Genomic DNA, 19,348 nt, shown 5'->3' with positions numbered 1-19,348 from the left:
TAGGGGGCAATTAGAAATATTTATGATTTTTTTTTTGGACAAAAAGCATAGCCATGTTCTTCTAAAACTTTAAAAAGTCACTGAGATTAACAACTCAGTGATCCCTCTATATAACCACTTCTACCACCATCCCCACAACATAAGAATTCAAATAAATCGGACAAGAGTTACAAAAAACATTACTACAAGCAGTATTTATAGAATTTTACTATAAAAAAATTATACAGAATAAAAGAAAAATCTAAATCTAAGTGAAGGTCTGCCCATGGTGAAAAGTTTTTTATATTCATAGTTTAGAAGATCAATGTGTATAAAAAATAAATAGTTCACTAGATCATAATATAATAATCCTTTATATACAATATATAGTCAAGTATATGTATATGGCACGTCCACCACTGCAATGCTACCTGAGAAAGGTGGTCACAAGTTTGAGTTCTGAATATAAATTTCTTTATAAAATAAATAAAAATAAAGTATTATGCCTGCTTTGTAATAAAAGAATTGCTTTAGGAAAAACTAGTCTCTATCTTTAGCTTATGAGTTATTATAGATCCAACGAAAACAATATATATGGGCATTAAGTATGCAGCACCATTTAAAAAAAAAACTGTACCAGTTATACTTTTTTTTTTTTCCTTGTTGCACCAATTAATACTGGCCTAATACAAACACCATACTTGTTTACAAAAAGGAGATGAGAATTGAACACAAATTAATTGTTGGGCTCCCTTCCCTATGATGATATTCTTGTGCCAACGTGATCAAAATGGGGATGAGGAACTTCTTCGGAGAGTGTTCTTGGTGGGGATCTGAGCAGTCATTGCCAAACATAGCTGCCAAAATGATTCAAATCAAACCTATAAATAAATGAATCATTAAAGGAGAGTGTCTTTTGTAACATAAAATTAGTAGTAATTTACCTCGTCATGTTGTTTCTTTAGCTTAGCATTCTCCTGCAACAAATGGGCAACTTCCAGCTCCAGGCCATTGGTATAAGCCTGCCACCAAATGGGTACTTTACATTAATATAAGAAAATTAATATATTAAGCTTTATTTGAATCAATAACAGTCCAACATGGTATCAAACTCTTAATAATTTTATAATCAGTTCACGTCCAATCGATGCATAGTAACTAGGTGCGAAAGATATTATTACTCTAAAAGCTTAACCCAATTATAATTTTATATTCTAACAACTAAGACATAGTATAACCCGTAGATTTTAAGTTGAGATTTTTTATAAAAGAGAGTAAAATTTTAGAATGGTGCCTGTTTCCTAGCGCGAGAACGAGCGGCGGACTCCCGATTCCGGATCATGCGCTTATTGCTTCCTTCCCCGCCAATGGCGCCTTGGGGGCTCTCCGGCATCCTTTTATTGGGGCAAAACGAGAAGAGATGAATACTACTAACAGGACTAGCAGTAGCAGTAACAGTAGAAGTAGTAGAAGCTTCCTGGGCATTAATGTCTTGATGCGATCTCGCATCAAAGTTGAATTCCAGCGAGGAGCGCAGGCTAAGCACAGTGGGAGGAATGGAAGCAAGGGGAGGGCCGAGCTGGGTGGGCTTGGAAATGGGTTGGTTTAATGGTCCAGCAAGGAAGTCTTGGAGTATCATCCCCCTCAACCTCAAGCCTGCATAAGGGGTAGTATTACAACTACTACTGCTACTGCTACTTAGGTTGATGGGCAGCCTAGAATTCGATCTCTCTTGGTCATGGAGTTTGGTGGTGTAGTTGATGTCCTTCCACACTTCCTCCATGGTTCTCCTGTTTGGGGCCTTGGAGAAGAGAAAGGAGTTGGAAGAGGAGCACACTTCCCTACTGCTGCTGCTTCTGCTGCTGCTGCCACCACCACTACCACTACCACCACCACTACCACTACTCTCTTTGTTTGAAGACCACATGGCTATGGAGGAAGAAGAGAGAGAAGGGGTGTTCTTGTACACAGTGGGCTTTGGTAGGGATGATGCCTTTGGTTGCTTTATGGAAAGAAATAATAAAGGTTTGGTAGTACAACCGAGGTGCTGTCGCACACGTGCCTAAGTAATTGGGCTGGCTGTGAAATGTGAATTCCCCCTCTTCTTTTACCAAATTTCGTTGGAGGGCGTACTCAATGATACGTTATTTACCCGAGTTTTTTTTACCAAACTACCCCTATTTTATATTTTATTTACCCAAATATACTGTCTTAATTTTTTAGAAAGTAAACTTAATTAGATATGAAAAAAATAAAAAAAAATGCTTGATTACGGAACCAATTTAGAAGTAAGGGGAGTCTCTAGACTTAAAGCAAACAAGTAAATAAAAATGGACACGTGCCATTATAGCTCTACATAAAATACAGATAAATTTAATATTTTATCTTCGATAAAATGTTTAATTCTTAGCGTTTTTAAAATATAAAATATTGAAGAGTTGAGGGTTTTAACAGAAGAAAATACAAATAAAATTCAAAGTAAAATTTATAGGAGCTATTGTCCATTTTTTTACGATTCTAAGCGTAGTTGGCTGTAAGAACTTATTATGTTATTCTAACTTATAGAACTTTTTTATATATTCACAGCGACATATTTTATTACTAAAATAGATAACCGAACACAAAGTTATAACATTTCAATTTTTTTCTCTCTACATTTTTACCTATATTTTTTTTTATTTTTTCTGAATAAAATGCTTAATAATTTAGCATTTTATTTAGTGTTTAAGCTATTTCGGTAAATAAAATTAAAAATAGATCCAGATCTGTCAAAAACTCTCTTTACCCCGCCTAAACTAAGAGCTCTCTCTATATATTCTCTTTATAAACCTCTCATATTCTTCAACTCCAGCTCTCATATTCTTCAACTCCAGCATCTTAAAATAAATAAAACTAAAAAAAGAAAAACTCCAGCATCTATACAGCATGCAAATTTTCTCCTAAATTGAATGGGGAGTCAAAAGGAACAGCGAGAGCAGGGAGGAGCACAAAGTACAGTGAGTAAATCTCTGATTTCATTAATGGTTTTCTGAAACATCTACGCAACATATGTTTCTCTTTTTTAAATATTGACTATAAAACTGTTAGTTATTTAACTCATTTTAGTTATCTCATCGCTATCTCCTATTAGTCTCTTACTATATAAATTAAATAGTGATTAGAGACAGTTATTTAGAAAAAAGATTGAGATTATTATGATTAGTTAAACAGTTAGAATTTTATACTTAAGCTATAAATTATTTATTTTGCTGTAAATGGAGTCTAAATAAACTTCAAATACAAAAGTTTCAGATCATGATGTCACCGATCTTATCCAATTAATTTTATAATATTTAGACATCAGATGAATATCTTCTGAATCTTTTTAAAACTATGCAAAATTAGAATTTCATAGTTTAAATCCGAAATTTATAATTAAATTTTTTTAATCCTATGCAGTTTCAAAAATTATTTTAGAAAATAATCATCTAACATCCAAATAATGTTAAATCAATTAAATAAAATCGGTGACATCACAATTTAAAAATTTTCTATTTAGAGTTTTTTTAATTCAGAATATATCTACAGCGTAACGAAGAATTCTTAGTTTAAGTATAAAATTTGTAGTTCAAGTACGAAATTCAACTGCATATTAAAGTTTTTTAAATAGATATTGTAATTTACAACATAGATTAAGTTTTATTTTTTGAAACATTGATTAAAGAGTTTTTATTTATTTAATTAATACTAATTATCTCACCACTATCTCCAATTAATCCCTTATACTATTAATTAAAGAGCAATTATAGAGATTTGTGTAAAAAAAAATTAAGAGATATATAGAAGAAAAAGTAGCACTACAACAAAAATAGAAGAAAAATCATAATAGTAATAATAATAAGAAAAAGAAAAAGAGTGTAAGAGCCACTTTTCTCTATTATTATAGTCTCATCAGTATTTAATGAGCATTAAATGACAAAAGAGCAAACTTAAAATAAAAAAAGGAAAAATGTCTCATCACTAAAGAAAATTGAAAATGGGCATGAGTAATAAAAGGTCTACCATTGAGTTACCTTTAATGTGTATCACAATTCATCAATAGCCAACTATTTGAAACGAGAAAAAAAAAGATTCTTTTTAATAAAAAGAATTTTTTTTATTTATATTAACTTCCACGACTACAATAGTTGGAGACTAAAAGGTGAAAGAATTAAGTGAAAACCCTCAGTATCAACTACAACTAAACCTAATATTCACCCCTAATTTGCATGATTTCCTTATAATTCCTTATAAGCATATGTGATTCTATAATTTTGACGAGTAAGGGTAAAAAAATGTCATGAGTGATGACATCAATAGTTTAATTAGTTTGATTCTTGTCATTAAGGATATCGACAAGTAAAATATAGTTTATATCCGGGGATTGTTGAGCTCTTTGCTTTTCAGGTATAAAAGCACCTCTTGAACAATAAGCAGCTTCATGGATTAATATTGATTTGAATATCACATACCTCTTGAAAAACCCTTAGACATAAATATGTATCTAAATATTAGGCACTAATATCATTCGTTCACTTAAGTAAAAGTCCATAGAAATATTAAGAACGAAAGCAGAGATGAACGCCAAGATTTTAACGTGGAAAAACTCAAACAGGAAAAAATCATGGATCCAAACTCGGATCAAAACTAATCACTAGAATAGTAGCAGTTACAAGACTGACTCACAAAACAATCCGTTGATCCAAACGATTTTGTTCCTCTCAGTCTTGTTCGCTAGAACCCACGATTCACTGCTTCTCGTGATTGAAGTCCAACCTCAGTAACCATCGAGATTGATCTTTCGTCTAGATAGCCCTTAAGACGAAAGATTAAGTTTTGTAGATGAGTAGAATCTTTTTAGTTAAAAAACTGATATAGCCTCAAGAAGTCAATAATGCTTCTTCAACCACCCTAGAGATAGGGCATCACAATCCTTATATATCATCTACAAGATAGAGCCAAATCCAAGTCTTATCCGTATTCACGAAAGTCCAAGATTTTCAAACTTCATTGGTGCGTTCGAATGCTGCCCGGGTGCGTTCGAACAGCATGACTTGATCTCAGGTGCGTTCGAACGGACCCGAGTGCGTTCGAACGCAAAAGCTTGAATTCTTCAGGTTGCGTTCGAACGCGTTTATGAACGCAGCTCTCGGTCTGTGTGAACACAGTACCCGCGTTCGAACGCGTTTGTGAACGCAGCTCTCGGTTTGTGTGAACGCAAGTACCCGCGTTCGAACGCGTTTGTGAACGCGGTGTGAACTCAAAAGCTTTTCTCCAATAATTTTGTAATTCTTCAAACCAGAGATATTCTAGACTTGTATAAAACTCATATACATGTAAAAATATACTTAGAATATTTTGTACACAATTGCCAACAATTTAAAACCTAACACCTCTCCCCTACAAACCAACGCTACCACACATTGCAACTTAAAAATGAGTGATTGGAGTTAACCTTCACCTAGCTTAGGGGTAGAGGCTCCCACCAAACAAACAGGCCAACCCAAACCAGTTTTGCATGCCCAACAAAAACCTTATCAATATATTCAGAAGTGAAGGCAATAACATGAGACCAAACCTTTTTGAGTTCTTCTCGCTAAGAGTTATATTGGACATTGTCCCTTTATTTCAAGAGAAGCCAAAAAAATATTTGTAATCAGTGCCCATAGCAAAGCCTTTTGACGATCCAGACCAGAGATCATCATCCTCTCGCATAAAATTCCACAAAGATGATACCACGCGATACTAAGAGTAAAAGATGGGGTGTGGTTTCTGCTTCAGAGAGCAGACCGTGCAAACTCGCTCCCAACATATCTATCTCAATAGACACAAGGTAGGTACAAGTGGGGAGCTTAGACTAACACATTTTCCACAAAAAACCTTAATTTTTGTTACAAATGGATAGAAGTCATTGATGGGTTCATACCTGCTAATGTTTATGAGGTCCCATGAGCTTGATTTTTAATGTAAAAAATTGTAGGCACTCCTGGAAAGGCCAAATCAGTAGGATGGTTTTTCTAAATCAATTTTATCAGCATTGTCACAAATAAGGGTGGTATAGAATATCAATACACATTTCATCCCCAAATATGTTATAGAATACATCAATGTTCCACTACCTATCTAACAAGAGATATTAAACCTTAGTAATTCTAGACCTATAATGCAAATTGATATGAGTTAACCACCTATCCAGTGGGGTTGTGGAGACCCATGGGTCCTTCCACACATCAGTGGTTCTACCATTTTGAATCACTTAATAAAACGAAGCCTAAGACCAAGAGCATCTTTTGAGGTTGCTAGTGGACCAAGGGTGGGGGAATCCATATTGGCCCTCACCACCCTAGTCCAAATGTCACTGGCACCATTCAAAAGTTGGAGGACCTTCTTAGCCATCAAAGAAACCCTCATTGATCTGAGATCTCTAATGACTCATTTCTCTCCTAACTTAGACTTAGTGGTCTTCTCCCACCCAATGAGGTGTGGAGGCCTTCAGATTCAGCCTCTTTATCCCATAAAATTTTTGAGAAAGCTTACAACTTAGTGTCAATTTTAGCAAGAAAATCCTCACGATTTTTAATAAATAGCCCGAGTACTCTTTTAACTAGACAACTAGATGTTCCTCCTCAATCTGCCCGACTTAGGAGATATTATTGCCTCCAAGATTACTGAGGTCCTTGGACTTACTTATTCTCCTACTTATCTAGAAGGTAGACTTGACTCATGAGCTTAGCTGGTTGTGGTCAAGAGCACCCTAGACCACACTAACCGTAGACAATACCAAAGAACATATCATCGAGAATTACTTACTGCTTACTAATCAACGTGTTAACCATGCTAAATTGGTGTTTTACTACCTCCCTATACTTTAAATCATATCCCTGTCAAGGGTGGCTAACCTTGGTATTCATCAAGGCAATTTATCTTTCACTTACCTAGGTATTGATATCAAACCATCTAATCCTACAGTTATTCAATTATTTAATTTAAGTGCTCTACCTTGATTAGTCCACCATATTAGCTCTTCCTACTAACCTGCTTTGAAAATGTTCAGTCCCTCTTTCGATTCTAGATAAGGTTGACCACTCAGCTAAAGTCTTTCTTTGGGGTAAAGGGTGAGTCTTCTCGCAAGTTGCATTTGATTGGTTGGGATAAATATCAAGAAATATGAACGCCATTTAATGAATAGTGAGTTACCCTTAATGGTAGGGTGGGTCTCTCTAGGGCGAGAACCACAGATTGGCTTATGAAGACTAAAAATCTTTGGGTGCAGCTTATGCGAAGCAAGTATTATGACCATTTCCATCCTTGGCGCAAGTAAGGGCTGAGCCAAAATATTAGTTATCTATAAGCACTTCCATAGCTCTTTGTCTACCCTTAGAGAAGGCATGCTCAAGGTTATTGGGGATAATAAATCCCTAGATTTTTTTTTTTTAAAATTACCCAAATCTATCTTGGTAGTAAGAATGTGTCTTGGATCTTGGATAGGTTCACTCGATTAGGCATAGGGGTTAATACCTTCATGTTCTGGATAATTTTAGGGTTAAATAAATTTTACTCCTTATACTCATACTCAAAATTACTTTACTTTTCATGTACTTTAAAAAGTCTTATACTAGTCTATGTAAGTCAGTTTTTTTCTTATCAAAATTAATAGAGCAGGCCCAAATGACCAAAATTATCCTCCGTGTTTATTAGGCATAATAGATGAATTTTTTTATCTAAATACTTATACTTAATCCATCGGATATCCCTACTTCCTCTTATATTTCTATTATTGAGCCAAGTGTGGGTCAGGATTCTATCTGGAAGTTGTTGCCTGTGCCGAAAACTAAAAGTTTCTTATGAGAAGTTAAATGGGCCCAGCTCCCTACAAATGCCAAACTCCATTCCTTTCATTAAACAAACTGGCTCTTGTCGTATGTGTGTGGCTGAGGAGGATATCCACTGTCTTCTTATCATATGCCGCAACCACGAGCGCAAAACAACCTTCTTCTTTTTTTTTTTCTTTTTTTCTGCAGGTGTGTCGGTATATCCTTTCAATCCGAAAAGAAGACCCTCCCTCGTGGTGCATTCGTTATGTCTTTTACGATATGTTTCACTTTGCTTAGCAGTTTCTCTAACTTTCACCTTTAGCTACTACTACTGTCGTAGGGAGATCAACCAATCCTTAGCTCTTCTCAAACTGTCTTCATTCTAGGTGGATGTTGCAATCCCCAGCTTTGGTTAGATCATATAGGGATGCCCCTGGTATCTTCAAGGATGCTAGATGACTTTGTGCTGTAATCTAGTTGTTACTTTTTACCAAATAAAAATGAAAAAGAAATGAATTTTAGCCAATACGTCCATATGGGCCACATCTAGTCACATGCATATTAACCAACAGTAGCTCTAGGACAGGGTAGAACCTAAAGCCGTATTGCATATTAACACATCCATCAATCTGCAAGTCCAGTACAAAGGCCAGACAGCTGGAGTTAAATCATTGAAATATCTTATCTCATGAACAGAAACCGACAAGGCGATAATATTCGAAGCCAAGGAAGCATAATATTCGAAGCCAGAAATAAAAATCATACCAGCTATCCGAGGCATAGAAAAATGTACATATGTATCCTGAAAAGACACAACCAAGTATAACGACAAAGATATGAAATGTAACCAGATTTAAGCAGAACGTACACAATCAAGGTTTCAATTGCTATTAAAGAAAAGTAACTAGATATATGTGCTCGTTTGCAGTGGAAAGGGGGAAAAAGAATAAAGGAGTCCTTTAAAGGAACTGCAGAACTGTATGACCAAAACCATCCTTGCCATCCCAGCTCTCAAAAGGGTGAATGTCCAAAAACGGAGGTTTGCAGCCGAAGCAGTAAAACTGGGAAATGGCAAAGAAAAATCGAATAACACAAATGGCAATGAGCTATCACCATTAAACACCCAAGCTACAGAATAAAACTACATACATGTAGTTCTCACTTCCTTTTCTCTTTTTCGGCTTCATCTCTCTCTCTCTACTTTTCTTTCTTGTTTACTTTTTGTTATACTTTTCTTTTACCTTCTTAAACCAAGATCTCAATGTTTCCGTCACCTTCCATCATAAGGAGATTCAGACATCTGACTGAATATTACCAGAAGTGCTTTTGTCTATCTCCCTAAGTCTGACTCTCCAGATAATCCTCATTGTCAAAATTTGTGAGAATAGACCCTATAAGGAGTCACTCCGGACTAAACTTCCTGCAGGCTTAAATCGACTCATATCAGCATGTCCACTAACTTGATTAGTACCATCTACCTGAAGGTCAGCCACCACTTGTACCTGGTTACTTAGATTACCAGAAGCTGATCTACTAAGAACTATCTCACCACGAGTTGATCCCTTGATGCTACTGTCGTGAGCCCCCTCCAGTCCAACAGTCTGAAAGTGAATCGCCAAACTATCAACATTAGATGTCGCCGGAGATAGCAGAGCAGAAGCAGCATCAGTTAGATTGTTGGGTTGTGGAAGAATCCAATTCATCCAGTCATTGCGCCTCCTTATTTTCTCATCCTGCATTTATGCAAATGCACAAGGTAGTCCAAAAGGGCAGTGATGGAGTGGAAGTAGTTTTAGAGAAATAATTGACTAACTGAAATAGAAGAAAGATCCAGTAATAGACATTAAAAAAACAGGCATGTTAAGTGTGTGGCCATTCTAGATGTCCAACCTATGATACAATGTAAGCAGGGAGCTGCAACAGAGCCCCCAGTGAGAGTGGTTGGAAACAAATCATCAAATCTTATAAAGACATCCACAGATACCAGTTGATTACTTCTCCGATGATTTGGCATTTTCATTGTCAAGCTAACTGCCAATAAAACTTAAAAAAATATACCTGTACTTCCACAACGACTGAAAAATGGACCGTCTCCTTTATAAATTGTATGCTATTTGTTAACTGCTTGACCTGCAAAACATTGCCAGTCATTGGCAACAATGCAGGAACATAATCAAAGCATAAATGAGAGATTAGAAGTACAAAAAAGAAAAAGGAAAAGAAAAAAAAACAAAATTAGTGCATCAGAGAAAATTGGTAAATCAAATTTATTAACAATTTGGACTATTTCAGCCAGACTAGCTTATATCTAACTGGTCTCACACAACAGCAAATAACTAAAATAAGTAAAGGGAAAAAAAAATTGTGAACTATTGCCCATAAGATTCCTAATGTTACAATTTATCAAGCACCATGTAACAAACATCCTAGCATGAGGGACTGCTTTCTATGGGAGATCAAGAAGCAGATGATACATTAATTGGATGACAAAAAGGGTAACAGTAGAGGAAGAACTAGCTTCACTGCCTCTAATGTAAAAAAGAAATGCACCTCCATATTTGAACTGTATTTGCATTTCCTAGTTAAACATAAACACAAGGATAGGTGAATGGAAGCATCTTTGCAGTACACAATAAGCTGATGAGGATGGATAATAGTAGGGCAAATAAAGGATGTGGCAGGAATAACTTCCGAAACCAGAAATCAGTCAAACCTTGTCTAATCAGACTAGGATGTGAATAAGAACATAAAAAATTCTAACATTTTCTTCCAAATGGAGAAAATGATAGATTTTCTAATTTTTATTCCAAAAAATAGAAGCAAAAAAATAATCAATTAAAGAAAGGTTCTTCAATCGCACTAATAACCTTCGTGTTCACTTGCCTAACAAAATCTAGGGCACATGCCCTATTAATGGGTCCAAGGTGATGAACAGAAATCCTTCTTAGGAAAACCTTTACAGATTATTTGGTGAGTCTTTAATAATAATTCACACAAATCATATAACTGATGAGTAAAAAAACATAAATTTAGTTTCATTTTCTAGTAACATAATAATATTAAGGTCATCACAGTTAGACATGTCACTGAGATATATACTAAACCTGTTGGAAGTTCACATTATAGAAGGGTCAAAAGAAATAAAACAATATGGTCAAGATTGAAAATGCTGTCATATCCATGAACAGCAGAAAATAATCTAAATTATTCAGGCAGGTTAAAATGTCCAAATTTCATATAACGTAGTAAGATGTTATTTAACCAAAAATGAATCAAGTGCATTGGCGTCTTATCGGGTTCCCCTCATACTGTAAGAATCTGCTTGACATGAAAAATATCAATTGTTTAGGAACGTGAATTATTACTTAAAAAGGAGAGCAGAACAAAATAATAAAACCTTCCTTATGTCATACCTTTATTAGGTCCCTATCTTCGACCATAATAACTTTAGGGTCTGCAACCTCGGGTTGTCTAATTGTACATTATACTTTCTAGTCACTGATCTTCGATCAGATGGACTTATTTTAAATCTGTAGCCTTTAGCTGTAAGACTGTAGCCTTAAGTCCATTCCCTTATGACTCCAGAGCGTTTGATCATATGATGACTGATCTACATACATGAACTTCAGTTGTTAATCACTCTGGTTCATTGTTCTGCCCATGTCTACCATTTCTCCAGTGCCTAGCCCTCAGCCATGGCAAACAACTGATAGTATTCCAGAGTTTCTACTATGTTAATAGACTCCATAGGTTGGCCCCAACAGGTTACTCCTAATTGATGACTTTCAGCTTCCTTTCAACCAAGTCCCTAGCCTTTGACTACTTCCTTCCAACCAAGCCCCCTAGCCTTTGACTAAGGTCATTATCTACTACAATATCTAGAATTTAGCAGTTTTTAACAGATCCTAACATTTGTTCTCAATGGTAGCATAGTAGATAGTCCACAACAACCTTTAATCATGAAAAACATAACAATTCTCTTCTTAAAAATAAGACTTCTACTTTCCTTAGTAATGAGAACTTCTTTGTTCTATCATTCTATGAAACTCTTATTATGTATGGTCATCTTGATCCGTATCTAATCAATATTGTCTTGTAACCTCCAATAGTTTTTTTTTATTATCTCTCCTCTTAAATCCACCCGGACCACCAGTCCACCACATATACTATTCCACTTTTCTCTATTATTCCCTGATGCATGGAATAGATCTAATAAAATTGATCTATATTATATCATTAACTGCTTAATCTTTCACAAGAAATAACTTTACTATTTTTGCATAGTAATATTATCCATTATTGCCCTCTCAGGGTCAGTTTCGCCTGTTCTATCTCTTCTTAGTTCTTATTCTATGTTAGTGCCAATCATGTCTTCTACACATAGATTACAGCTGGCCTGCCATTTAAGTTATTTGAAATAATTAAAATTCTGTTCTTATGCCATTCTTCTATTGAGGATGATAGGACAATAACTTGCAAGTAAACCTAAGACTGAGCATTGTTGAGTCCAGCATCTTACAGAAACTTAGTAGATATACCCTTCTTTTATCTCCTAATATAATCAAGGCAGTCAATTCATGTTTATTGAACTCAAAAACTGAATAGGTTACATATGTAGCTTCTCTCAAATTGAACACTTCTTTCCTACCCCCTTTAATGTAAACAATGCAATATCAAATAGGATAGATTTAAGGGACATGAGCATCAGAAAGTAAACTTTACTGAAAGAATATATACTCTTCACAACAGAAACTTTGAAACTGCTACATCTACAGAAACACCAAGCAGATGATTGTTCAAAGGAAAATTAGAAGTATGAACCTTGAGCTGAGCGGTGCAACCAAAAAAAGAACAGAAAAGGACTGCTATGTGGCATAACTCAAGTATATATCACACAAAGGATCAACAACAAGATCAATTAAACAAAAATATCCACCTCGTAAGAGAATACAAATTTGAAATCTGGAAAAAGAAAAGGTGAATGAGAAATAAAACATTTATCTGCCATAAGGACAAGTCATATGTATAACTAATTATAGAGGTAAAAGATGATTATGAAGCATTTACCACTCACCTTGTTGAAGTTAGCAATCAAGGACAAAGGAACCCATCCCTGCTCATCCATGTTCTGCCGCAAAAATATGTCTTTACATAAATTATCAGCGCTGCACATTATACCAAGAGAATTGCTATCCAAATCATAAATAATCAACCAACGAAAGTGCTTTTTGGACAAAAATAATCACCTGAAGTAGTAATCAATCTGCTTTAAAATCTTAGCACGATGGTGATCCATTTGTGGGTAATACAGTGCAGCTGAGGCAGCAGGATGAGCAATAAAAGGTGGTGCCGCAACATAGTAGGTTACAGGAGATGGCATTTCTGACAAGCAGACCAAACATCACTATGAATTTACTAGGGAGGATGTATCATCCACCATCTACAGAAGTTCCAGAACTTACCAGGGAAGAATATGGGGCTTCCGAAAGGTCTGCCCTGCGGAGGTGGCCCAGTAAATGGTGGTGCAACTGGCGAAGGCGGCATGATATAGGGAGGCATACCATGTTGCTGCTGGGACAGATGGACATATTTACTGCTCAGGCTCCGGCGATAACTGAAACCCCCACGCCGATTACCATAGCCGCCACCATTGTTTCCCCTCCTATTGCCACCATAACCCCGGTAGTGCTGATCGCCACCGGCCTGAGGCTGCAGCTCAGAAGCCCTGCCTCTATTGCCGTGCTCAGAATTGTTAGCGTTCTTATCCACTTGGCCTTTCGGTGAAGCTTCCGGGTAATCTTGCTTCTCTTGGCTGATCTTAGGCGTCACCGCCGAAGCCGGCGGCGGAGATGGCAGCGCCGGTCCGCCACCATTGGCCGGCATGCCTCCGCCACGCTTCATGGACTTCTGCCGGGCAGGAACCGGATGGTGCGGGGTCGAACTAGGGTTTCCATTGTCGGATTTCAGCTTCGAGGAGGATGTCGAAATCGTAAGCCCCTTATAACAAAGATTCATATCACAGATGATTGAATAAAATTTCAATAGAATTGCTAAAACCGGACGAGACGAGCAAAATATCTCACAGGGGGAGAAGCGGCGGATCCATCCGAGGTCTTAGAAGAATCGGAGGAGAAGGAGGGCTTCGGCGAGGGCTTCGCCGCCGTCTCGGAGAGCGCCGGCCAGGAATCGGCGTCCATGACGGGACCCACCTCGATCGATCCATCCGAGGGGCGCTTCCAAGCCGGCTTTTTCGCCGCGCCAGCTCCGTCGTCGACGCAGGAGGCGATCTCCGCCGTCTCGGGTGGGGCGATCTCGTTCGTCGATGGCAGCGCAGGAGAGGATAGAGCGGCATCGGGATCGCCGCGGACGACGTGGGACCACGGGGAGGAAGGGTGGCGAGAGGACCGGGAAGGGGAGAAGGACGAGGATGAGGGTTCGGGGGAGGACGCCATTGGGGTTTTCGAGGTGTAGAGGTAGAGCTAGGGTTTCGATCGGAGGGAGAAGGGAGGATTAGGGTTAGGGTTCCTGGAGAGGAGACGGTGGTGGGCGCGGAGGAGTCGTCTCACGAATGCATGGTTTCTTTTTCCTATTTCTTGTCTTATTTTTTTCCCTTCCAAAATTAGGAGAGAGCGAGAGCGATCCGTGGATCGGAGCACCAACGAGTGGCCCGAACGAGCGAGCGACAGGAAGACCCCCCGTCTGCTCTCTCTAGCTGAGAATACAATATTAAATACGGCGTATTTGATTGCAAGAAAACGAGAGAAATTAAGTAAACAAAATTAATTTTAGTTGGACTCCGTCAATTATTACTATTTTCTATAACTTCTAAATGCATCATCCATCGTAAAGCTTCTCAGCTAAAAACAACCCTTAGTTCACAAAGTGTCGATAATTTTATATTCTGTAAGTTTATTTAATTAATTTATTTTTGATAGGATTTTTGTGACTCTTTAGAATTAAATTATTACTTTTCTTCTTATTTTAGAAATTGGAATTAACTAAAAAATGATAATAGTTTAAGAGTTTAAGTAAAATTATTCCTAAAATAAATAGTTTTATATAAGGAACTTCAAAACGAATTGGTTTGAGTTCAAAGACTCCTAACCTAGTTCAGTAACTAAACATATTTTTATCTTTTTCATACCTAACGAAATTTATACTTTAAAAAATAAAGACTAAGAAAATGATTTTAAGAGCAATCCTAATTTTTTTTCTTTTTTTTTAATTTAATTACAAGAAATGAGTTAGGAATATACCTATGAATTTTCCTACTTTATTCATCCACTTAGTTTTGTGAGAGTCCACTTTCCAACTCTAATTTTCAATCACATACATTATTTATTTCAAATTTTTGTTCTATATATATATAAAAATTTCTAAAATTTCTTATTTATATGTCAACGTCTCTACAATTAATATTTATGTTGATCTCTTTTAAAACCTTTGGCTTTTTTTTTTCTAAATATCCAACTAATTTATCATTAAAATTTCATCTATTTGAACGAAAAAGATAAATATAGCTCTAATTTGTCTTTACACTTTCTTTACAGGTAATTAATTGTATTTATATCTTTTATATTCTTCGTATTAAGGATTTTGACTTATTTGTGTTAAAATATGAATTTATGATCCGTTTTGTCTTATATATTGTTCTCTAATATGTGATATGTGACATGTGAAAACGATATCAAGATAACATATTTTGTGAATTTTGTCACGCCAATAATGTTGGCATTGTACAAATTATTTTATTATTATATATTGCTAGGCTAAGGGTTGTTGGGCATTCTATTTGACCTTCTATTAGGCCCGATAGTTCCTAAAGGTGTTGGGCTTAGCTATATTTGGACTTTACTTTTAAGGGGAAACTTAGTGGGCGAAATATCATTCATAATTTGAAAGAGCTAGAAAGCTTAGTATAAGAAAAATAATGTGACTCAAAGATACAAGCATAATATCCAACAAACATATATAGGAGATAAAAATAAGGAAGAAACGTCACAAAAGGGAACTCAAACACCTAAAACCAACCCCAACTCCTCATAGCCAACAAAAGAGACAATAAAGATCGACTGCAATACACCCTATTGCCTTTCTCCGTTCCCACCGGCCGAATACTAGTAAGCACAAATGGAAGGTAGAGGTGGAGAGCTCAAAGATTCTCCCATGCTTTGCTGTGCCGATAAGTGATATGAGGGGAAAGTCGAGACTGAGCATGTAAGAAAGAGAAAGGAAGGAGAAGAAAAGACTAAGGAGACTACTCATATGCAAGCACCCAACCATCACGTAAAACTATTGATAACATGCAATCTAAACAAAGATTAAAAAATGAGAGAAAAAAAAAAGGAAGGCATCACAAGGAGGGAGGAGGAAGACTGAAAGAATACCTAGACACATGTATGTATCTAAACCCTATGCAATAATATCATTGCTTTGTTTAAGTAAAAAGCAGAATAAATATTAAAAAATAAAAGCAAAGATGGACGCTAAGATTTTAACATGGAAAAACGCAAACGGAAAAAAAATTACGGATGCAAACTCGGATCAAAATCAATCGCTAAAATAGTAGCAATTACAAGACTGACTCAAAAAACAACCCGTCAATCCCTAAAACTTTGTTTCTTTCAGTCTTGCATGCTAGAACCCACGATTCACTGCTTCTCCTGATTGATATCTAACCTCAAAAGCTCTCGATATTGATCTTTCGTCTAGATAGCTTTTAAGACGAAAGATTAAGCCTTTTAGAATAGTAGGACCTTGTTAGTTGAAAAAACGATGTAGGCTTAAGAGTTCTCCTTCAAATTGCTTCACCAACTATACTAGAGTTAGGGCATCACAATACTTATATATGATCTCTAAGATAGAGTCAAATCCAAGTCTTATCTAAACTCGCGAAAGTCCAAAAATTGTAAACTTCGTATGTGCGGGTGCGTTCGAACGACATGACTTGATCTCAGGTGCGTTCGAACGACCCCAAGTGCGTTCGAACGCGGCGGCTTGATTTTCACAGGTTGCGTTCGAACGGGCAAGTACACTCCTCTGGATATGTGAACGCGCTGTGAACGTAGTAGGGTGTGTTCGAACGGCCCATGATTGTGTTCGAACGCGCGTAGAAACAACACTCACTATTTGTGCGAATATCTGCGCTCGCGTTCGAACGCGCTTGTGAACGCCATTATTTATCTGTGCGAATGTCTGCGCTCACGTTCGAATGCGCTTGTAAACGCCATTCTCTGTCTGTGCGAACATCTGCGCTCGTGTTCGGACGCGCTTGTAAACGCTGCTCTCTGTTTATGTGAACGCGCTGTGAACTCGGTGTGAACATGATGTGAACTCAAAAACTTTTTTCCTTTGATCTTACTATTCTTCAAATCAAATACTTTCTAAACTTATATAAATACTCATGTATATATATAAAAACACTTAGAATATTTTATATACAATTGCCAATAGTAAAAACCTAACAAAGGCTTCTCCCCTCCTAGCCAAATGGGCTAGAGGAGAGGAGAGGGAGGAGGTTGGTGACAGCAATACTAGATGAAATGTTCCACGAGAAAGGGAAAGAAAAAATGTAGCAGATGGATCTATTAGGGACGGCCTAATTGGTCTCTCAGGGCTTCTCTTTAGCAAAACTCTTATATAAGATTGTCTTTTTACATATTTGGACATATGATGTGATTGGTGGAGCCAATTAGTTAGGTACCATAAGATGAAACCAAACCAAAGTTACACTCAATGTTGATCGGAAAGTTTGATGTACGTTTGCTCTTTATCTAGTGCTTTATTGAAGCAACTTTATTTATGATCGGTCTAAATAGTTTGAAATTAGAAAAATGATCGATCGTAGATTAAGATGTTTAACTATCAAAACAAGTATGTTAATTACATCAATATTTTTGAGAAAATTGCATGTTACTTCAATATTGTTGTGACATCTTTGTTGGATGCTTTATTTAATCTATTGAGTATGGTTATGTCTACCGTAGGTTCTTGAATTATTTAATTTTTTTTAAAAATAAGAAATCTTAGATAGTTTTGGTAGATAATTATCTCTTATCATTTTTTAAAAAGAAAATTTAATTGATAAAGAATAAGTAGGATAAGATTCAGCATAAGCTGATTCAATATGAGTTAGTTTCGACACATATACATATTGATAGCATGTATTTATGGTCGATAATACACTCATTGTAATTTTCTGAACACATTTTATATTTAATTTTGGATGAGATTATATTAAATAGTGTGTCTGCCCATACCAAGTCAGTAGAGTAGCTAAAATTGCTAATAGTAGTGATAAATGTATCTTTTGACAAGTCTTTATGAAATAACTTTAATGAAAAGAGAAGAAGGGAAGTGTTAATAGACTCTCATGGCTCAACCTACCATTCTTTCAACCTTGCTCCCATTTTCATTCTCACTTGGTCTGTATATTTATGTAATCTTGTGCATTTTTCGTAATTCTTGAATAAGCTTCTCCACATGATGTTGTAAATAGTTTTGCTTAAAAAGCTCAAAGCTGCCGACTTCAGCAACTCTTTTCTACTAGGGTTTCATATTTCTTTTCTTCCATCTCCATGAAATGATCTCACAATTCCCTATTTTCTTCCTTAGCTCCCTATTTTCTTCCTTAGCCATTTTGGTTGAGAGGAGAGAGACTTTTTTTTCTCCTCCCTTAGGAGACTTCTCTCGTTTTCCTTCTCCTTTGCTCTCATCTCAACCTTCCTCATCCTAATTCATCCTCCTCCTTCTCCTCCTTCCTCCTTTTCTTTTTCGTTGTTGTTGCCATAGACACCGTAGCCATGGTCGCTTATCTAATAACGTCGTAAGTGTTGTCGTCGTTGTTGTTATTATTGCTGTGGTCATAGCCCCTATCTTATTATTATTATTATTATTATTTTTCTTTGGTAATGCTTTACAAGTTTGTACGCGTCAGATCTCCATGTGGTCTTAACAACACCATAGAGTTTGTACGTATACTCTTGTTGGGTCGACTCTGCTATTTTTTTTTTTCTTTTATTTTTTCTCATCAAATCTCTTGTTCTGATTTTTCTAAATGCTGTCAACCAAGTGTGAGTATTGTTTCTATAATATCCATCCTATTCCTACCTCATTTGCAATTGTGCATAAGTGCTTGTAATTATTACCATTTGGTTGCAAAATTTTGGTCCACTGGTCAAGTGTGAGAATTGTCTTCTTTATTTACTTATATATCAGAGTTGTAACTGAGCGATAAATACAGCTGCTGATGCAGATGAGGTTCCAACATGATCCATGAACTAACTACATATTGCAATTGTTAAAGAATTGACATTTGAGTACACCTTGAATTGTTCAAAACACAGCAATCCTGGGCATTACATAAGCTGCAAGTTAAATAATAATAATAATAATAATTATCAAACAGTCCAAAGATATCCATCCATGCAACCTTTTTGTGCAATTAATTAATGAAAATGTAATGAATTATATATCTTATCTTCTTCCCCACCCCCCCATCCCCCAGTATTATTGCTCGCTCTTGGCGGAACCCCATG

The 19,348-nt window shown here is 36.3% G+C and overlaps 2 protein-coding genes across 4 annotated transcripts; both read right to left on the bottom strand.

Moving 5' to 3' along the window:
- Window positions 1–597: 597 nt before the first annotated feature.
- LOC140782541 (bZIP transcription factor 27-like) lies at window positions 598–2,011 on the bottom strand. The gene is made up of 3 exons (XM_073129158.1): window positions 1,274–2,011; window positions 924–1,001; window positions 598–836 (listed from the first exon to the last, which is right to left on the bottom strand). Exons 1-3 carry the CDS (start codon window positions 1,904–1,906, stop codon window positions 765–767), a joined length of 783 nt encoding a protein of 260 aa, XP_072985259.1. The 5' UTR covers window positions 1,907–2,011; the 3' UTR covers window positions 598–764.
- Window positions 2,012–8,663: 6,652 nt separating this feature from the next.
- Window positions 8,664–14,512, bottom strand: LOC140781729 (la-related protein 1C-like). Of its 3 annotated transcripts, XM_073127878.1 has the most exons (7): window positions 13,895–14,512; window positions 13,274–13,808; window positions 13,058–13,193; window positions 12,886–12,976; window positions 9,870–9,941; window positions 9,314–9,544; window positions 8,664–9,231 (listed from the first exon to the last, which is right to left on the bottom strand). In XM_073127878.1, the coding sequence occupies exons 1-7, from the start codon at window positions 14,261–14,263 to the stop codon at window positions 9,223–9,225; spliced, it is 1,443 nt and encodes a 480-aa protein (XP_072983979.1). In that variant the 5' UTR covers window positions 14,264–14,512; the 3' UTR covers window positions 8,664–9,222. The 3 variants fall into 3 exon arrangements, with proteins under 3 accessions (XP_072983979.1, XP_072983977.1, XP_072983978.1); XM_073127876.1 differs by having other exon boundaries at window positions 8,664–9,544; XM_073127877.1 differs by having other exon boundaries at window positions 8,664–9,544; window positions 13,274–13,778; window positions 13,895–14,488.
- Between the last annotated feature and the right edge of the window lie 4,836 nt (window positions 14,513–19,348).

This window comes from Typha latifolia, chromosome 2 (genome assembly GCF_019914945.1).
Source record: "Typha latifolia isolate L0001 chromosome 2, TyphaL0001v2, whole genome shotgun sequence".
Taxonomy (NCBI): domain Eukaryota; kingdom Viridiplantae; phylum Streptophyta; class Magnoliopsida; order Poales; family Typhaceae; genus Typha; species Typha latifolia.
Note: the sequence above shows the minus strand (reverse complement) of the source record. Positions and strands in the feature narration are given on the sequence as shown.

Excerpts from the sequence above, each read along its gene's own strand:
- LOC140781729 (XM_073127876.1), bottom strand. The coding sequence starts at position 14,263 with ATGGCGTCCTCCCCCGAACCCTCATCCTCGTCCTTCTCCCCTTCCCGG. Across the intron at positions 12,977-13,057 it reads CAGATTGATTACTACTTCAG|CGCTGATAATTTATGTAAAG; the intron begins GTGATTATTTTT and ends TATAATGTGCAG. Across the intron at positions 9,942-12,885 it reads TGATTGCTAACTTCAACAAG|GTCAAGCAGTTAACAAATAG; the intron begins GTGAGTGGTAAA and ends AATGTTTTGCAG.
- LOC140782541 (XM_073129158.1), bottom strand. The coding sequence starts at position 1,906 with ATGTGGTCTTCAAACAAAGAGAGTAGTGGTAGTGGTGGTGGTAGTGGT. Across the intron at positions 1,002-1,273 it reads GTTCTCGCGCTAGGAAACAG|GCTTATACCAATGGCCTGGA; the intron begins GCACCATTCTAA and ends ATTTGGTGGCAG. Across the intron at positions 837-923 it reads TAAAGAAACAACATGACGAG|CTATGTTTGGCAATGACTGC; the intron begins GTAAATTACTAC and ends TCATTTTGGCAG.